At 44.7% G+C, this 19667-nt stretch overlaps 1 protein-coding gene across 2 annotated transcripts; it reads left to right on the top strand.

The window, feature by feature from the left end:
- The first annotated feature begins 11507 nt into the window (after window positions 1-11507).
- On the top strand, window positions 11508-19379 carry LOC141958495 (aldo-keto reductase family 1 member B1-like). 2 transcript variants are annotated; one of them, XM_074901307.1, is made up of 10 exons: window positions 11508-11670; window positions 12267-12434; window positions 13682-13798; window positions 15071-15148; window positions 15783-15905; window positions 16375-16475; window positions 16658-16739; window positions 17233-17316; window positions 18056-18138; window positions 18848-19379. In XM_074901307.1, exons 1-10 carry the CDS (start codon window positions 11605-11607, stop codon window positions 18888-18890), a joined length of 945 nt encoding a protein of 314 aa, XP_074757408.1. In that variant the 5' UTR covers window positions 11508-11604; the 3' UTR covers window positions 18891-19379. The 2 variants fall into 2 exon arrangements, with proteins under 2 accessions (XP_074757408.1, XP_074757409.1); XM_074901308.1 differs by lacking the exons at window positions 17233-17316; window positions 18056-18138; window positions 18848-19379 and adding an exon at window positions 16970-17210.
- The last annotated feature ends 288 nt before the right edge of the window (window positions 19380-19667 follow it).

Genomic DNA, 19667 nt, shown 5'->3' with positions numbered 1-19667 from the left:
GCGTGGTGCCCACGGGCGCGCTGGGAAGGGGGCCCAGCCCGGGCCGGCCGGGGCAGCTGCGGCTCCTCGTCCAGCGGCGTGTGGGGGTGCCGGCGCTGTGGCGTCCCCGTTCTCCCAGAGCAGGTCGTTCTTCTGCGGGGGGTCACAGCAGAGATGTTGGTGCCTCCCGTGGTTCTGGACGCGCAAACGCAGGCGGCAGTGGCATGGGCGATGCTGACCGCTTTGTCGGCGCCACCCACGCGGAGAAACGGGGCTACGGCAGCCTGCGCAGAGCACGACCAGAGGCAGCCAGACCCCCGAAACCACCCCCGGCCTGGCCAACTCGGCATCGGCAGCAGGTGGGCTCTGTTCTCCCAGGGCCGCGGCTGCCGCCGCCACCGCCTCACCCGCCGCCCGTGCTGGGCGCTGCGGCAGCGGCCGGCAGGGAGGGCGGGCGCCCGCCCGCTCGCTCGCTCGCTCGCTGCCTCACGGAAGAGGCGAAGGAAGGATCCGGGCTGCTCGCAGCCGTCGGGCCCCCCCTGCCCAGAGCCCCCGCCGTGCGTAGCACCGATGCCTTGGGCTGCCGTCCAGCCCACCTCGCTCGTTCCCTGATGGGAGGAAACAGAGCGCAGGGTCAGGCAGGCGGGGGTTCCCCAGGCAGGGTTCACTTTTTCTTCTGTCTTGAGGACCTTTCGGTGTTGGTGAGAAGCGAGGGTCCAAAATCCTATTACTCATAATGAAATCATCAGGAGAAAAAAAATAGACGTTAGTCTTCCTAACGATCATGCTAGCTACCCTCATATTAACAGGCTGTAATTCCAGTTCGAAGTGATCAAAACCAAGTAGATGGAGCAGCTCTGGCTAGAAATGGTGTGGGAAGGTGGTGTCCTTTACTGCTTCTATTGCCGTAGGTCTGCTTTTATTTTTAAAAAGAAGAAGAGCACATCTTTTGTTCATAATCAGTTTCACATTTTCTTCTTCAAGTGCTTACCCTGGAACAACCACAATGTAAAGTTTAAAGGGCCACAAACTGAATGTACACTGAATGTGCTCTAGCACCCTCTCTACAAGAGAGAATGGAGGTGGTCTTCCATTTTTAATAGGTTAAAATGATAATGCATGAAAATGAAAGATGGGGAACTCAGATTCTGATAGAAAACTGCAGCACAAGGAAATTTAACAAAATTTGGGGCAGAGGTGCTGTGAGAAAAAAGGATGTTTTGATTTGCAGTTATAGGGATTAGATCCTAACCTGTCAGTGGGAAAGAAGGACCAGCCAGCTGAAACACTGCTTTACTAGGCTCTCAGCACAGCACTAAGTCTGCTAAGTGGTAAGAGTGGCCAGGCTGTTAAGTGGGCAGCATCCTGTGTCTCTTTGGTGGTTACTGACTTTGTTCCTCATTTATTTGGGAAGCTCTGGAAAGCATTCTGCATCTCAGGGAGAATATTTTCAATGCTTTTCTTGATAAAAAGATCTATGCCTGACCTCCATAGAGAACCACATTAAATCTGCTGCTTCTGCAAAATATTTCCACTGGATGTGAATTGCACTTAGAGTTACACATATAATCCTATTCACCTCACCCACTAGCTTTAATGTTAACAATTACCTTTCATCTCTATCAATTTTGCCAAAACCAGAACCTACAGTATAAAGCCAGTCCAGCCTATGTAATCAAAGTAGTACTCTTAAGTTCACTGTACCAGAAAAGTTTGATTTGCCACCCATTAGCTCGAACTGGTAAACAAAAATGCTCCCACATCACACTGCATGATCACACACCGGCAGTCATCCTGCCTCCAGTCAGATCAAACCTGTCTCCTCTTGTACAAACATACTAGTGGTACAGCTCTGAATATGGGTGCATCACAGGCAAACTGGTTGATTGACTTTGCAAGGAAAAGAACCAAAGGTCCTGGAGACAGAAAGAAAAATACTCTTGAGCATCAGCACTATATATTGGCTGTACTTCAATCATTAAGAATACAATTAACAGAAAGAAACATTATATGCCTACAGGGCATATAGTCATAACTACAAGGAAGTAGCCAACAACCTGTGCCACATGCCAGGACCTCCATAGCCATTAAATACATATTTTGTCTCTCCATTAGTCTTTGAATGAGACCATTTCATCAGCATGGCAAAACCAGCCTAATGACTTTGGTTCACATTTTGAACTACACAAGGACAAGAGTCAAAGCTGTATCCCCATACATGACTTCTTGCAGACAGCTACACTCATTTGGCAACTCTAATCTCTCAGACCAGCTGGACTATGTTTTTCAGGGTCTCTGCTCTGGAGCCCTTCCAGGCTGTAGAGTTTAGCTGGAATGTTTATCGCGGAAGCAGTTCAGGAAACTTTTTTCCTCAACACATAAACTTCCACTTGGACACCAGTGCAATTGCACCATCCTGAAAAAAGGCCTGAAGCTGAGCAAGGCAGGAGCAGATGGAAACAGAACTGGAACAAAAAAAGAACGATTCATGGTTGATGAAAACTGTGGCAAACAGGACTGTTCCTTACTGATACTGCCCTTGGTACTTCTTTATAGAATAGTTATTTTGTTCAAAGCTAGATCAAGTATTTGCCATAGAGCACTGCAGACATACCCATTGTAATTTCCAGAAGACCCTGAGCTCTTTGGTTAGAACTATTTGATAAATGATCTGCCTTCATTAATAATTTAATCTTCAAAAGAAACTTCTGTAATCAAATCCTCACACTCTTTAATAACTCTGAAACCTCCTCTCTAAAACTTCCTCCTGGGTGTTTTTCTACTGCATGAATTTGTGCCTTCCCTCCTAGACTCTCCCTATTCCCTTCCATATTTGTTTGCTGCCAGCAGTATGACCATTCTCTCTGCCACCCAGATGCATGTCCAGGGAATCCTCACCTTTTTCTTGGATGCAGGCCCATTTAGGCTATTTTCAACACTTGACAGTTTTTCATCTACAAAAGTCCTAGATCCCATCTTTTCTCTGTCTGCTACCCATGCTATTGTCTCACATTCCTCTGCAACTATTCTGATGGTCCACTTTCATTTGAGGCCAAATTTGTATTTGAGAAATGTCTGGAAGTACAACACAGTACGCAGAGACATAAACACATCCTTGTTTCCCCAAGAGGACCCAGAACTGTTACATTGTAAAAGCACTGGCTACATCCATCTCCCTGCCCATTATCCCTCAATACAGTGGTTATGTGTTCTCTTGTAAACCAAACACAAGCTTTATTTCTTGCAAGAAATCAGCTGCAATGCGGACAGGGGCCTGGGAAGCCCACACGGTGTATTAATCTTCCTGTTAGCAGGACAGTGTTACCCAGGAGGGATACCCTTCCTTATAACACCCCTGCCATCTTATCCATCATGTCTTCAGTCTCCTTATGTATTCTTTTTACACCTCTGCTTATTCAGTTTTTCCAGTTTAAAAGAGCACTTTATTCACTGCTTCTTTCAATCAACTTAATTTTTCCATCCCAGGAAGACTCTAAGTCCACAAGATATCAATATCATGTTTTCACCCAAGTCTATTCTTTAAAGCCACATGTTTAGCTGACTCTCAATCAAACTTAAGTGTAATTATGGACTGGAAGCTCTGTTTCTTGTCCTGAGACCACAGCACAGTTCACATGACATGCTGCACAGTCCTGTTGGCCTGAATTCCTCCACACATCTCTATACACTAGACTCCGGTCTATAATACAAGGCAAATAAAGCCTTCTCCATCAGAGCTCAGAGAACATGTAGCAGGCAAGGACGCACCAGTCCTACTTTTGTCTCTTTTCTTAGAGCCACTCACCACGTCTTGCATTAATCAGACAAGTGGTTATCACACCACCACATCTTAAACCAAGCCTATTATTACCTAAAACTTGGGGGTGCACCTGACTGAGCAGTGAAGCTACCTTGCACACCAGTTAGTCACCCAGTTACAATTTAAGCTCTCACCAAAGGGCCTTTTTCACCTTTTGTTTTACTAGTGCCTAATAGAATGCTGCTTTCATATGTAAATACAGTGCGGCTTTCATCCTGTTTGGGTATAGAGGCAATATATAACTTCACCCATAGATTCTCTTTATGTCAAAACCAGAAGCATTAAGTCCCTGTGAAGGGTAAATAAAGTATTCTACTTTTTTTTTTTTCTTTTTTTTTAAAACTCTTAACTCCATTGCTTGGGAGGAAAATCTGTCAAAAAAAAAAAAAGAGAAGTGAGTGTGTAAGCACTTAAACTAACCCTGCATTTGTCACCAGAATCATAGCTTTAATCTTTAAGTAAATGCAGAAATTTTTCTGAATTATTAAGTACTGAAAAAATGACTGAGAAGGAGGAAGAAAATACATAAAAGCCTTCACTATATGCAAAACAGATGGAGGGAAGCTGCTATGTAAGGCATCATATTACAAACCTGAAGTGGGAACTGAATTTCTTATGTAATCCCTATGGCTAGATACTGGTTATGTTATTCTGAAGTAAAACATGTGAGTTCTCTCTGTTCCTCTGAAATCTTAGCTCAAAAAAGTATTTTATTTCTGCACATACCAAGCTGAAAACATACACCTGGGAAAAAACCTTACATTCTCTATACCCTCAAAACCATTACATGGACATCATCAAATAAACACCTTACCACAACAGGTGCCTAGCTGCTACAGGAGAGTGTATGGAACACAATGTACTGAAGGAGACCTCATGGATACAGTTCTAACCCCCCAAAACAGCTATAAAATAAGTTGTACGGTGTGCCAACAGCTAGGGAAAAAAATTTTTCTCACAAACAAAAGTTTTCCCATTTCTAGAGCAAGAAACACCATTTGAAAATCTATAAGGTTCACTTTTAAATTTTGTGGGTTTGGAGTGGTTTACATTGCAGGTTTTGGTTTGGTGCATTTCACTGTTTTCTAGTCATAGTACTGTACAACTTAACTTACTGCAACATTATCAAAAGCAAAGAAAATAATGTGATGAATCTGCCTTTTCTTTCCTGTGATAAACAAAGTGCTGCAGACATCAGACGTCACTAAGAAACCGTTTGGGAAGAGATAATTTTAAAGGGCCTCTGTAAAAAAGGAAGCAGCAAGGTGGTGTCTAGTCAAGCATGATAAGTTAGTTAGAAAACAAACTGGATAGTGCTGATACTAGAGCATGGTAACAGCACATAAGAATCTGGGAAAATGTAACCAAAAGGGTAAAATGGGAACTCCAGTGTCATTGCAGAGAATGGGGAGAACAAACACACACAAGACATATTCAAGTTCACTTGTACTAATGTCAATGAAAAATTAATGGTTCACCTCAGAAAAGCTGCTCTAATGTTTTTTACTTCCATGTTACAATGAGCCATGGGGTTAACTAAGAACTCACTGATGTGTGTGTGCAGAGCTATCTTGGTCTGTATTTATTAGGTTTATTTTCTCACAAACACTCTACAAATCACAAAGATTTGTCTTGCGCTTCTTACGTTTCTTTCCATGGTATGTGGCTCTCCTGCAGCATACCAGTTCACAAAACAGGCCTGATATGTTTAGTTTGGTTTTGAATGGTGCGCAAAAATGAGTTTCCTATATAAAAAAATCTGTCCTATGTGTCATGATTAGGTAATATAAAGAGGACTGAGTCACACTGTTCTTCTACTTTACTGTAACTTTTCACAATTCACTGGGGTTGCTCCTGACTTTAAAAAGCAACAAAATCAAGCCTCTCTTTTACAGGATGTTTTCCTGGGAAACTTTAGAAGTTGTTAAATGAATAGCTGTGTATCACAAGTTAATTCATGCTTCCCCTCATTTCTTGAACAAAAAAGAAGCATGAGTGGAAAGGCAGACAGGACTAATAAATCATGCATAGATGGAGAGTCAAGATATCCAACTTCCCAGACTTTTTCAATTCTAATTTTCACCTCACACCTGTTTTACTTACATGGAAATTATTAATTTAAATAATTTTGTGCCTGACTTCTACTGTTTTTTGATTCAGAATTAGTCTATTCCTCTCTATTGCCATCAGATCTAGCTGTCCACAGAAGAGCCTGGAAAAAATATTTTGCCTGTAATTCAGTATCTCCTTTTTATATTACAAAAAAAGACACTTCTCTGCTTCCCAGAGATAGGAGACACTATCCAACATTTAGCATTTTGGATAGGTCAAGTACTCGTTTAAACATTCAGTACTGCCGTCATTTTTCTTCCCCGTCAAAGTCCGCATCTGCGATATACCAAATAAGTGACTGAGCCAAGATAAATTCAATGGACCTGTGAGAAAAAAGTCTGGGAACTATGGTCCTGCCCTTCATAAGAGGCATTTGCAGAAGTAGCATATACCTGGTAACAAACTATCTATTGGGAGGAGTGGGGGGCTTATAATACCTCTAGAAATATACCATCAAATGAGGCCCATACTATCGGACCAAGGTCTCTTGCTCTTCTAAAGATTATAGGTGCTCACAAACTTTAGACATGAAGAAGCCACTGTATCTGGTCTTCTCAGTTACACCTAGTTTATGGGGGCAGCTGGGAGTATACACAAGCCAAATTAATTTTCCTGGCTTCTGCAACAACCCACACCTGACCACCATCTTTTCTCAGCCCCTTGGGTTACAGACATGTTCTGGTTACAGGACATGCAGGTGTCCCCAGACAAGATAATAGCTGGAAGCATCCTGCCAGAATAATTCCTGGCTCATGGCCTCCTCCCTGAATGCCCTAAATTACTTCTGGAAATGACAGATACTGAGAGTGCGGAAGCCCATCTGACCAACCCTACAGCAAACCTGGAGCATACAGCGAAATAACTGTAGATCCATGGATTAATGAAGGACAATAAGCCAAACTTTTGTGGGAATCACTGACCTTCCACATCCCCACTAAACGTTCATATTGCCCACGGGTCCTGCCATGTGACCACATGAGGTTCTGCTCTTGTATTCACAAAACCTGAGTACCTCAGTCAGCTAAAACAATCTGGATCCCCTGTTGTATACGAGTTCAGGTTATAAAGCAATTTCTATTCCGCTCTAATTGCACAGATTCCACAGTGGTATTTTTCATGTTGTTCATGATCAAGATGAACTAATTGGTTTTACTGTGTGCTTAATTTTGTTTTGTTCTTCAAACATAAAGAAAATATTTTCAACACTTTTGTGTTTCACAAATGGAAAACATATCCTTTCCACCATTCTTAAGGCATTAAAGGCATCTTAAAGCACCCCTTTTCTTGTCAAAACTAGACACGGCTGATTGCTGAAACTTGAAATGGAGCATGAAAATATTTTTCCACAAGGACAAGAGCCTCTACTTGGCAAGAAAAATAGCAGGCTGTTCTCAAAAGTGATGAGCTTTGGAAGACCTACATACTGCATATACAAGAGAGGAAAATCTCATTCCTGTGATAACCGTGCCCACCAGCAGAACTGGACAGGAATGTAGGTAAGGACAGGGATGGGCAAATTTTCCATTTGTGGATGAGTTGGGTTTGAAAGCTGTTCATGGTGTCCTTCCAATTCAACTTAAGTTGCTTATCCCCTCATTACAAAGCCCATTCTTCCACGGAAATAACAGAAGGTATGGCCTTTGCTGATGCTTTGGTTCCTGCTCTTGTCAAAGGGCTTGACCTAGAGAAAATCAAGCAAAGTAATTGCCAGTCCAACATGAATCCACCTCTTCAGTCGATGATCAGAAGGTTTCTTTTTACAAGTTTGAGAGAAGACACAAAAGACACTGACATGATTCTGCTTCTGCAGCAGCCAGTCCTGACCTGTGCAAGGAAGTTGCAGTTTAATTAAACCAGTTCAAAAACTGGTGCTGTTAAATTAATGCTGTCTGTGGGAGGTGCACTCCCACAGCTGAAGAGTGCTTTCTACTGTTTCAACTGAAGTGGTAAGGAATACATTTAAGCTAAATCAATATACAACATACCTCAATTGATATGTGTCCAAAAAAGGCATTTGCATCAATGTAATGAAACAGCTCAAGATTTGCATGTTGATAAGACTCAGAAGAAAATGTAACCATATTATACTTTGGGAATAATGTGAACATGCCTTGTTTTGCCCTTGTCTGCTGTCAACACCTCCTCTACTGCCTCCAGGGGTCTGCTACCCAGTGCCTGAGAGTTTTATTAACTATCTCTTCCTGTCTTACTTACCCTCAGGTACCCACTTATTGGCAAGTTACCCTTCTCTTTATCAGCAAACTACCCCATTTGATGTAGCTCTCAAAACTGTAGTTTCCTGCAGTTTTGCTAAGTTAAAAGGTTCCTCTTCAGGGTAATTTCAAGCTGATGTTCTCTAGGCTTTCCCCTATTTCCTCTATTTGTAACAGTAATAGTTACTACAGCTTCAGAGCCAGACTGGCAGCGGTTCACAGAATCACAGAATCATTCAGGTGGGAAAAGACCCTTGGGATCATCAAGTCCAACCATCAGCTCTACTCTATAAAGTTCTCCCCTACACCATATCCCCCAGAATCTCATCTAAACGACCCTTAAATACATCCAGAGATGGTGACTCCACCACCTCCCTGGACAACCCATTCCACTGTCTGACCACTCTTTCTTGACATATTTTTTCCTAATGTCCAGTCAGAACTTCCCCTGTTGCAGTTTAAAGCCATTAAGTTCCCTCCAGGCATCTTGTGTGTCCAATGCTGTGGAAATGTCAGAATATGACTACTCCTGGGAATTCCATCTCTCTTCAGAGGGTGACACATGTTCACTGAGCAAAAGTATAAGCAAGGCCATAAAGCATTTTTAGCAGCTCTGCTTTCTTAGCTTGGCATGATATCCCAGTGCCTGTTCAATCAGCCTGAGACCACTGGTTTACACTACAAACTGAGGAAAGTACTTGGGAAAAGCTCAGTTCTTACTCTTCTTGCTTTTCTTGATTCCTTCCCCCAGACACCAACATGCTTGGGCCAAGGCTGGAATGCAGATCCTGAGGAATTTTGTCTCCCCCAATAGTGCCCAAGCCACCACCATGGCCATTGTGAGCTGCAGCGGGGGGAACAGAAGGGATGTCTATGATGAAGCACTGGAAAACATACACAGCATTGAGATTGTGATGTCCAGCCATTCTGAGGACATCAGGGCCAATATACAAAATAGATTAGACAGAGTTTGGCTTTAGACTGGCTAAACAGAGAGCTGACACTGTTGGCAGACATTTTAATAAAAAGCTTGCTCCAATGCTGTTGAATCAATACCCCATCTCCCAGTGGAAGTAGCCTCTGGCTGCAAATGTGTAGTTAACAACCCAACTCTGTACAGTGCATACTGCTTCCTATGAGCTGTAGACAGCCCACAATCCCCACTGATTGCTGCAGTCACAAACAAGTTGAAGGTGCTGAGCACACTAGAGTGCTTCCAGTCATAGTAAATCCAACCATTCTAAATTTTAGACAAGTCTTTCTGTTCCCCTAGGATATACAACATGTTGTAAGTGCCCAGTTAACAGAATAGAGAAAATAGACTTGATTTCCCCTGCCACATATAACAATGCTTAAAACTACAAGTTTTGCAACATCTTTGAGACAGAGTGGTAAGTTGAGGCAGGAAAAACGGTCTCATATGTTTCAGTGCAAAACACAGCAGGGAAAAGGAAATTCTTTTATCTGCCTTTAATTTAAGGATCAGACAATTCAGAAAGTATGTATGTAAGTAGTAATTGCTAATTTCCTCTTCAAAACTCAGATTGTATCTTTTGAGTCTTTACCAGAAAATTTCAATGCCTCTTTATTTATTACAAATGTAACCCACCTTCATGGGTTTTTGTTCTTATCCTTTTTAGGAAAAGAAACAGAGGAAAAGAGATTTCCATCTTCTTATTATTAGAAAATCTAAGGAATGCAACATGCAATTCAATCCGCTGACAGATTATTGAAGAAATTCAAAAGCAGCACACACAAGTTTAACTCTGCCCCCATCTGTGCAAACATTAAAATACACCCTCCCATCCATTACCTGGATTCTATTCCATTTTAGTGCAAAACGATGTATCAGTTCATGACACTTAATTATCTATGACATCCACAATGACCACGTAGCTACAGGATACCTTTTCTACACTCATGTGTCTCTCTGCATTATGAAACTCTCTTTTGTGAATGCATTGGCCACTAAAAAACAAGTTATAGAGATGTGCCTGTTGCCTGTACTAATAAAACAAGGAGAAGTAAAAGTGAAAAGAAAAAAACAGGAAACTCTAGAATTTTACCAGATGGTCCTGTTAAGGTTGGAAAAAATGGGGACTTAATTTTACTTCTCACCTTTGCCATACATGCCCTGTGTGAACTTCCCTGTTATCCCCTGTGCCTCACTTGCCAGCCTGTGAAGCACAGATATCATAATCTTCGTGTGTGTATGTGAAAAGGAACTACTTTTTCCTCTGTAAACTCATACCGAGGTTTCTCTAACTGTCTCCTTCATCAGCACACAGGGTCACAAGGCTCCTGGGACCAGCCCAGACCACCATCACTGTCCTGGGGACACACTGCTCCAGCCAAAGAGCTCAGCCCTTCCTTGGCCCGTGGTTCACAGCTCACAATCACCCAGCCAGCAGTGAGGGAGCAGCTCCATGAGCTGAGAGCCAGAGACCTCTGCCTCATGGCCTACCCTGGGACTCCTGTTTCTTGACTTATTTTGGGACAACCCTTGGCTTTAGCAGTGACAAACCGTGGGCTAAAGTGCCACTGAATGAAACAAGCTCTCCATCTGGTAACCGATGGGGTGAACTGCAACAGGGTGTTGCAACACCCCAGCAACGTATCACAAGCGAGATACATACACATGGACCCGTGGCACAGGGTCAGGGCGCTGCAGGAGCTGAACCCTGCACAAACACAAGCCGGATCGGGTCACAGACGCCCTCAGCACTTCTCTTCTGATAAGGAACTTCACCAGGAGGAGAGGTCCACAGGGCGCACCCCGGGGGTGGGGGTCATCATCTCCGCGACTTTTACGTGACTTCAGCTCTCCCAAGAGCCTACACGAGCCGAGCCTCAGCAGAAGGCCCGCCCGAGCCGCGGCTGGCCTGCCCTGCAGCAGCCGGTGTGAAGCCCGCTGGGCCCCTGCACGGCCCTTACCGGGCGGCTCCTCCGGCAGCGGCCGCCCGCCGCCGCCGGGCCCGCCTGCCCAGGCCATCGGCTCCGGTGAGAAACGCCAAACGAGCCCGTGGCGGGCGGAAGGCAGGGGGCGGCAGCTGCGGACGGCCTGGGGGCGCTGCGGAGCATGGCCGGAGCGGCAGCTGCGGACGGCCTGGGGGCGCTGCGGAGCATGGCCGGAGCGGCAGCTGCGGACGGCCTGGGGGCGCTGCGGAGCATGGCCGGAGCGGCAGCTGCGGACGGCCTGGGGGCGCTGCGGAGCATGGCCGGAGCGGCAGCTGCGGACAGCCTGGGGGATGGCCGGAACCGCCCCTCGGCCCGCGGGTCCCCCCACACCTTACGCGGCAAGCGGCCCGCCCGCCATTGCCTGCCCCGCGTTGCTCCTGATTGGGCGGCGCTGCCATCGGGGCGGGGCCTGGGCGGTGACTGCCCGCCAAGGAGGGGAAGGCCGGGCGCTACCCGCGGCCGCGGTGGGCGGGGGCGCCCGCCGGAAGGGCCGCGCTGGCCGCCGGTAGAGCGCTCGGCGCCATGGCGACCTGCGTGCGGCTGGGTGCTGCCGCCAAGGTGCCGCTCCTGGGGCTGGGCACGTGGAAGGTAACTGCGCCCGCGGCCGGTCCTCCTGCGGCGGCGCCCGGGGCTCCCGGAGGGGGCGCGCCGCTCCCGGCGCCACCGACGCCCCGGCCCCGGGGTCTCCGCCGGGGCACCCCGCTCGGTACGGGGCTGCCACTGCGGCGCTTGGCACCGAGGGTCCCTCCTGCCCGCCGCCCCCTCGCAGCAGCCCGGACTCCTGCACCGCCGCAGGGCCTTGCCCGGGGACGTCAGTCACGGCGGCCCGGGTTGAGGCCCCTCGCTGGCTTAAATCCCCGCCCGAAGCTGCCGGCGGCTTCTCCTCTGAGAAGCGGTGTGGGGAAGTGAGGAGCCCTTGGCCCGGCCGTGGAGAGCGGTGCTGGTGTTGGGGCCTCAGCTCTGCAAAGGCTCTTCAGAGCCCAGCCCGGGAGGGGTGTGGGAGGAACAGAGGAATGGCTGGAGACTGGCTTTAAGCTCAGGTGCCTGTGCTTGAGATTTGTACCCAGGAAAGCTTTATGGAAAAGCTCCTCTTAAAGCCCCTTTGAGTGTTTACCTGCTCTCTAACTAAAGAGCAGCAAGTGAGAATCCCAAATCAAGACCTATCATGCCCTGTTCCCCTTCAGTCCCCTCCAGGTAAGGTGGAAGCTGCAGTGATGGCTGCCATCGATGCTGGGTACCGCCACTTTGACTGTGCCTACGTGTACCAGAATGAGAAGGAAGTTGGGGAGGGGATCCAGGAGAAAATCAAGGAAGGTGTTGTGAAACGAAGTGACCTCTTCATTGTCAGTAAGGTATGGAACAGATGGTCTTGCATCATGGACAAGCTGGTTTTACCTTTTCTACAGTAGGAAACTAAAGTAGTTGGAGAATCTCATAATGTAAATGAGATAGTAAAGTAGTATCAGGAGCTGTTTCACTTCAACACACTGATGAAGTTTGATTTTTTTCCTGTCTGCTGATAATATTTATTGTTGTAGCTGCTGGATAGGCAGAGTGTGTTCCTTGAGCTCTGAGCAGGGAGAATAATCACCCTTATCCTGACTGTCTGGTGGCAGCTTTCTTCCCCAGTCAACCCGATAGTACTGAAGGAAAACAAGCTCAGATTTTCCCCCAGCAAAAGCTACAGGAAGCTTGAGCACCACAGCCCTGCTGTGATCTGGCACTCTGCTGAGGAGTCCCAGAAGTACTGGGGGATGGATGAAGAGGAACCTAGCTCTGCATCTCATACCCGCAAACCAATTGATGCGGAAGGGGAGCAGGAAAAGCTAGAGTGGGCCGGGTGGCACCAAGCAAGGTAGAAACCTGTGATGCAGGTTGGTATCATGGACCAATACAGAGACAGAACCAGTTTGGTAATGGCACTTCACTGACTGCTAAAGCTAGCAGAAGAGAAAAGCCTGGCAGTGCCTGGTGCTTGTTCAGCAGCCAGGCCTGCAGCCCTGGCAAAGATGTGTCTCTGTTGTGTAAGGAAGATGAGGTTCTGGGCACCTTGGGACAGCATATCTGCTCAGCACACGTCTCAAAGGAGGTGTGGTTGGTGAGTTCCCTTTCTCTTGCTTCCTAAAGAAAACAGGATATTTAGCTGAATTCTGAAGTTGCTACTTACCTTGGTAAAGGTTGGTACCAACTCCTTCTTTGAGGCTTGGCTTATATTTTCTTGGCTTTGCCTGCTAAATTTAATACAAGAGTTTTATGCATCGTCAGGAATGACAGACTATGTCTTCATTTAAAAGCCACCTATTGTCAAGGCAGACACTCTGTAAAAGGGGGGAGCACAAATTATGTCTTAAGTAATAGAACCAGAGGATTTTGTCTGTTATGATCCTGCTCAAATACCTGTGCTGCCACTGCACACACTGCCTTCAGTGTCATGGGCCAGTCCCATGACAGAGCAGGGCCCATCTGAAGAGTGCTAGGATGACCTCATTCCACATCACCTTTCTAAGAAGATGATAGAGCATTTCTGTCCTGTACAGGAGAGCACCCAAGAGCTTTAATGCAGGAGGTTGCAGTGTACCTTGTTTTTTTTTTTCTCTAGCTATGGTGTACGTTTCATGACAAACCTCTGGTGAAGGGAGCCTGCCAGAAGACTCTTGCTGACCTGAAACTGGATTACCTGGATCTCTACCTCATGCACTGGCCTTTTGGTTTGAAGGTACAGCATTAGGAATGCCCTTGGTTTTGTTTCTTGTGGCTACAGCTTTTGGGGAGCTACATGGCTTTACAGCCCAACAATTGCTCTGGCTGAGAAAGACAATCACGTGTCTTTGTGCACCAGCACTGCTGTGGTGCTCAGTTTTACTCTGGCCACATGAGCGAGGCTCTTGATCTTTGCCTCTGAGACTATTGCTTGCATACCCCTTTGATCCTGGGAATGATGGTCTGAAAACTAGGGGCAGGTCTCCCAGCTGCAAGCATAAACTAGGCTGTTCTTCCTTTCTCTTATAAATCAATGTATGCTCATCTCAGAATTACCCCTTGCAGGAAGGATGGCTGCACTTTGCTGCCTGTCAGAAATCTTCCCCTCTGTGTTATAGAATCACAGAGCAAAATAAAATATTTCTGTTTTTCATTTCTCTTTTTAATCACTAAGTCCTTAATACAGTACAGATTGAGCTGACCTTGCCTGTAGGAGTCTTAGTGCTGCTCTGAGACAGGAATTCAAAAAGTGAAACTTCTTGGAGGCCTGAACTCTTTCACTGATTAGTGAAGGAGTTGATGTCTCACTCTGACTCTTTCTAGTCTTAATGTTTCTGACCTGCTATAGTCCAGTCTCCATCCTACTTGTTTTAGAGATGCTCATCTTTATTTCATACCCTATTTTAGCTTTATGTTAACAAAACCATGGAAGTGAAATTGTCTCATGGTGAGAGTAGCAAACAGCTGTTAAATATAGTTCAGTTTTGTGTCCTTTCATAACTTGTACACAAAGGCTCTTCTAATTTTCCTAGTATTAGTGGCGTTAACACTGAGCTTTGTTATAGAAGAACTGTCACTGCACATAGTACCTCTCTTCAGCAGATCTGGTGTTGGGTAGGCCAAAGCTGTGTGTTCCTAGTACCCAACTAGATCCCTGATGCCCTTCTGGGAAAAGAACAAAACAGTTCCTTCTAAGTGGGCACAAGAGAACAATACATGAAATGAATGTGTATGAGACTGGAGGCTGTAGTTCTGAGTGGTTTGTTTCCCTGTAGGTGTTTGGGTGAGTCATCATTTGAGGGGTCCAGCAGAAAAGCCTGTCTTCATGGGAGTGATCACAGGCAAAAATGCCTTAAATTCCTCCTGCTCCTCAAAGGAATGAATGAATGTAGACAAGAATTAATGTTCTTGCATGCACTAGGAGTTTAAACTATCATGGTTGTGAGCTCTCGTGATATTAAGCAAACTTTTCAATAGATTTTTCAAGGATTTTCTTTGTCACTGACAGGCAGGAGAGGAGCTGTTTCCCACAGATGACAAAGGCATGTCTATACCCAGCAACACAGATATTCTACATACATGGGAGGTAAGTTCAGCCACAGTGGAAGAGTCGTGTCTTCTCAGCAGTGGTGTTAGCTTCAGCAGTCACAGAATGGCTCATGCTTGTATGCACAATTAGTTGGAAAGAATTCACAAAAGTATGTGGTAGCTTTTAAAAATGTTCATGCTTAGTCAAGCTATTACTCCACTGTGGATTCGTATCTCAAGTCATGGAATTACACAGTCATTTTCAGTGAAGCTGCAGACCAGACTGAGGCTAGAGAAAGTTGTTTACTCAACCATAATTATACAATTGTTCTTCACTGCAGTTCTCATGCAGTTCTTGAACTGCTCAAACAGATTTTTCAGAAGTAGACACTTAGGTTGTGATCCTGCCCTCCTCCTAGGGCATAGCCCTCCAGTGCTGTGACAGTAGTATAGTCAACTTGTCCTTGTGTAACTCAGTGAATTTAAGTCTCAACAGTGATTTTGAGCTTTGGTGTGATAGAAGACATGGCACACATACTAACAGGATCCACTTTTCTGCTTGAGAATCAAAAACCTGGCAAGTCCAAACAGTTACTCTGTGCTGCTCATGAAGGAAACAAGCCACATCAGGAAGAATGTGTTCAGGTCATGTCTTGTACCCTGGGTGCTGACTTTGCTGCACTTTGTATTAGGCCATGGAAGAGCTGGTGGATGCTGGTCTTGTAAAAGCCATTGGCATCTCAAACTTTAACCGTGAGCAGACTGAAAGAATCTTGAACAAGCCAGGACTGAAGCATAAGCCTGCAAATAACCAGGTAAGCTGCAAAGTGACAGCAGGTGAATAGTTTCCAGGGATTATAAATATCTGATTACAGTTATATGAGGGGATAGAAAAAGGAAGAACAAAATAGACATAGCACTTACTCTTAAGTCCTGCTCCATGGATACTCCTCACTACAAAAAGGACCAGAATATTTCCTTTTTGCCTCACCTTGTTGAACCACTTTTTACAAATTTTAGAGTATTTTTCTATGAAGCATTCTCTGAAGGGATAAAGAATCCAGACATGAGCTATCAGTCTGACTGTAACTGATGAATTTTATAAAGCCTCTCAGAACAAATAAAAAAAGTACTTAAGGACTCAATAGAAAAGTTGGTACCCATGTGCAGGTTAAGATGGAGGCAGCCTGTAATTAGGAAGTTAGGATTCAGAAAAAAAATCTCTGGAGTATGGGAACACCACAGTAGTTCTACAGCTGTTGGTCACTGCTCCTGTGTTGGCAGATCGAATGTCATCCGTACCTCACCCAGGAGAAGCTGATCAACTATTGCCAATCCAAAGGGATCACTGTGACAGCGTACTGTCCCCTTGGACGCCCTGACAGGTAATTTCCAAATGTGTTAGTGTAGTTTAAACATTCAGATTAATTGAATGAGTAATGGGGCAGGTGTATATACATTTTTTACTTTTTTTTTTTAAAATTACTCATGCTAAGTAGAATCATTCTGGAGTGATTCTTTGCTGGTTTTCTTTTTTTTTTTTTTTTTTTTTTTCCCCTCTGTGTAGGGCTAATCCAGAGGAACCTTCCCTTCTGGATGACCCCAAGATCAAAGACATTGCAGCCAAGCACAATAAAACCCCAGCACAGGTATGTAGGTGCTGGACAGTGGGTACACCTTCCTGTAACATGGCCATTAAGGAAACTGTCTGAAGAGGAGGTTCAGCCTCTATCAGTGTTCCCTATGAACTGTAGTGCTCTGTAAACAAGCATTGCAGGTTGCCTACTCTGTGGCCTACAATATATGCTACTAGTATTTCTTTGGCCTTCAGCCAGGAAAAGATTCTTGACCCATCTTCAGATGTCACTTCCCCTCTCAGGTCCTCTTGCAGGGAATGAAAGCCTCACATTGACTGCTAAAAGCCCAGGTGAGAAAAAATAGACAGTACCAAAACTGGATAGGAAAGTGGGCCTCCGCTACTTCTCTCTGCTCTCCAGGAAGCACTACCTCAGCCACAGGGATGGGAATGATTTGAAATGCATCTCTGCAGAAGTGTCTAAAGCTTACGGAAAACAGCTGTTGGAACAGGGTCTGCTTCCTCCAGAGCAGGAGACGTCCTCTCTCAGTGATCTGTTCCTGCAGGTTCTCCTTCGCTTCCAGATTCAGAGAAATGTGATTGCAATTCCCAAATCTGTTACACCACAGCGTATTGTGGAGAACTTCAAGGTGAGTGATTAAAGTAAGCTGAGTGCTGCCCTTCAGGCATGGTGTGCCTTCTCCCTGCATAGCAAGCATGGCCCTTTCTCGCCCTTCCCAGGCCCTCCAGCAGGAGAACTGGGCTTTTTTTTCTCTGTCTGGTAGCTAGGGCTATAATGAAAACTAGAGCTGGAGAAAAGATAGAGAGCTCTTGGAAACAGTATGCTGATAACCTTATCAGCCACCTTACATAGTGTCTCTTGTTCTGTGACTTGGGGATGAAGTGGTGGGCAGGGCTTGCTTAGAGCCTGAGCGCAGTAACATTCCTCAAAATACAGAATAAGCAATGTTAAGGGAAGAGTCCTGGTGTCAATAAGCCACGTTGCTCTTCTGACTGTTAAATCAGGGTTTTTTTTTCCTGATACTGGACATCAAGATTTCAGAAGTAACACAGCTGGATTTACTGAAATATGAAAGTCTTCCAGATCTTTCTTTTGAATTGGGGAGAAATACATCTTCCACGGATAGAGGCATTCTGCAACACTAAGGTGCTTACCAAACATCTTTGAGCAGCTGGCACATGTTACTGCAACTGGCAGTCTTTTTTGTTTGTTTCTCAGAAATCCAGATACTTCTCATTTTCCTGTCTCATGAAACCATCGTTTCTAACCAGCACCCTTTCTGATGTGAACTGGTTCTTTAATCTTGTGATTCTTGCTTCTGATTTGATTTGTTCAAAGAGGTGATTTCAAGCTGTTTCTCTTGCTAGGTGTTTGACTTTGAATTGACCAAAGAGGAGATGGCAGCTCTTCTCAGCTTAAACAGAAACTGGAGAGTCTGTTCAATGATCATGTAAGTGACAGCTTGTTTCCTTCAAACTCTTGCATTTTCCAATATTTATTCTGATCTCACAAGTATTGGTATACATGTTTAAATTGGTATATTGTGAAATCTGAAATAATTTAGGGGATGAATCTGTTATTTAACATCTTATTTGAGTTATATTTTCACTTTACTGACTGAAGAATGAATGGAAGTCATACTGTGTATTCATTGTGAATCCTTTCTAGAGGAACCTGGAATTTCAAAAGGAGTGTTCTAGTTGATAACTTTAGCTATGTCCTTATTGGAGAAATGAGCATCAGGCAGTTTTAAACTTACAGTAATTTTTTTCTGTGAATTATAAACTGATGTCAGCTCTTACATAGGTGGTTGGGGAGGGAATGAACAACTGCTTGCAGATGTACACCTTGGAAGCCTGTAGCAAGACAAAAAGTATTGGCTGAAAGGACACAGAAACTGCTGTTTTCTCTCTAAGTAGTGTGAACTTTAACTCTTTATTTAGAAAGTAACTTGGTCTCACCACTGTTCAGTGCCTGAATAATAGAAAAACACTTGAACTTGTTGGTCATGTATGCCATTTCTGTGCTGATAAGCCTTTAAAAGTCATTCTGCATTTACACAATTCAGAGCCTCCCTTGAAGGCTCCTCTGTACACTCATTGCTATATAGCATTTATTTCAGCCTTGAGAGTAATCTTTCCTCTTTGATTTTTCTCCAGGTGCAAAACCCACAAGGAGTACCCTTTCAATGCAGAATACTGAAGATAATTCTATCCTGCCCTCCTGCAGGCCTCTGGGGTCTGAGCTTCTAGCATTGCCTAGAGTTGTCCACTATGTAGCTTGCACACTGTGTATCTCCTGCCAGCAAAGGCACATATGTATTCAGTGACTTTGGGTTTTTCTTCTTTGGTGGAAGGAAATAGTAAAATTGTTCTGAAGAACAAAATATGGGCTATAATAATTCTCATTAGATGAGTGTCTCTGTGTGGCTGAAATGACAAATAAGAAAACATGAGGAATGAACTAGCAACTGATATTTTTTTTTTTAATCTTCTGTCCTTGCCACTTTGGGCTTTAGGTTAAGGATATGTTAGCACAGAAGAAAGATCCATCCTAAAAGAACGAACTACATAATAATAGATAATTGAGGATAAAGACAACAGTTAACTTTCCTTTTAGATCATAGCCCAAAGCTTTCTGGGAAAGAATAAATGGGAGAAATGTCCAGACCTATAGACACATACCAACTCACACTGGTCCTTATTTCAGTCGCATTCTTTCACAGGCTTAAACTGGGCAGAGATTGTGTTCAATTTTATTCTTATCCGAAATGAAAGATGTTTAATTACTGCTGGTTTGAAGTTCTAGTCTAATGGGGAAAAATTGACAAACCAAGCCACTTGCATCAACAATGTCACTGGAAACCATCATCCATACTTAATTTTAAATGATGTCATTGGAGCATCAAGAATCTTGTCTTGATCAGAAGTTGAATGACTTGGTATAATGAGCTTTGGTTGACAAAGCAATACTGACAAG

This window comes from Athene noctua, chromosome 3 (assembly GCF_965140245.1).
Source record: "Athene noctua chromosome 3, bAthNoc1.hap1.1, whole genome shotgun sequence".
NCBI classification, from domain to species: Eukaryota; Metazoa; Chordata; class Aves; order Strigiformes; family Strigidae; genus Athene; species Athene noctua.
This window is presented reverse-complemented; position numbering and strand designations above follow the sequence as displayed.

Excerpts from the sequence above, each read along its gene's own strand:
- LOC141958495 (XM_074901307.1), top strand. The coding sequence starts at position 11,605 with ATGGCGACCTGCGTGCGGCTGGGTGCTGCCGCCAAGGTGCCGCTCCTG. Across the intron at positions 12,435-13,681 it reads ACCTCTTCATTGTCAGTAAG|CTATGGTGTACGTTTCATGA; the intron begins GTATGGAACAGA and ends TTTTTTCTCTAG. Across the intron at positions 16,476-16,657 it reads CCCCTTGGACGCCCTGACAG|GGCTAATCCAGAGGAACCTT; the intron begins GTAATTTCCAAA and ends CCCTCTGTGTAG.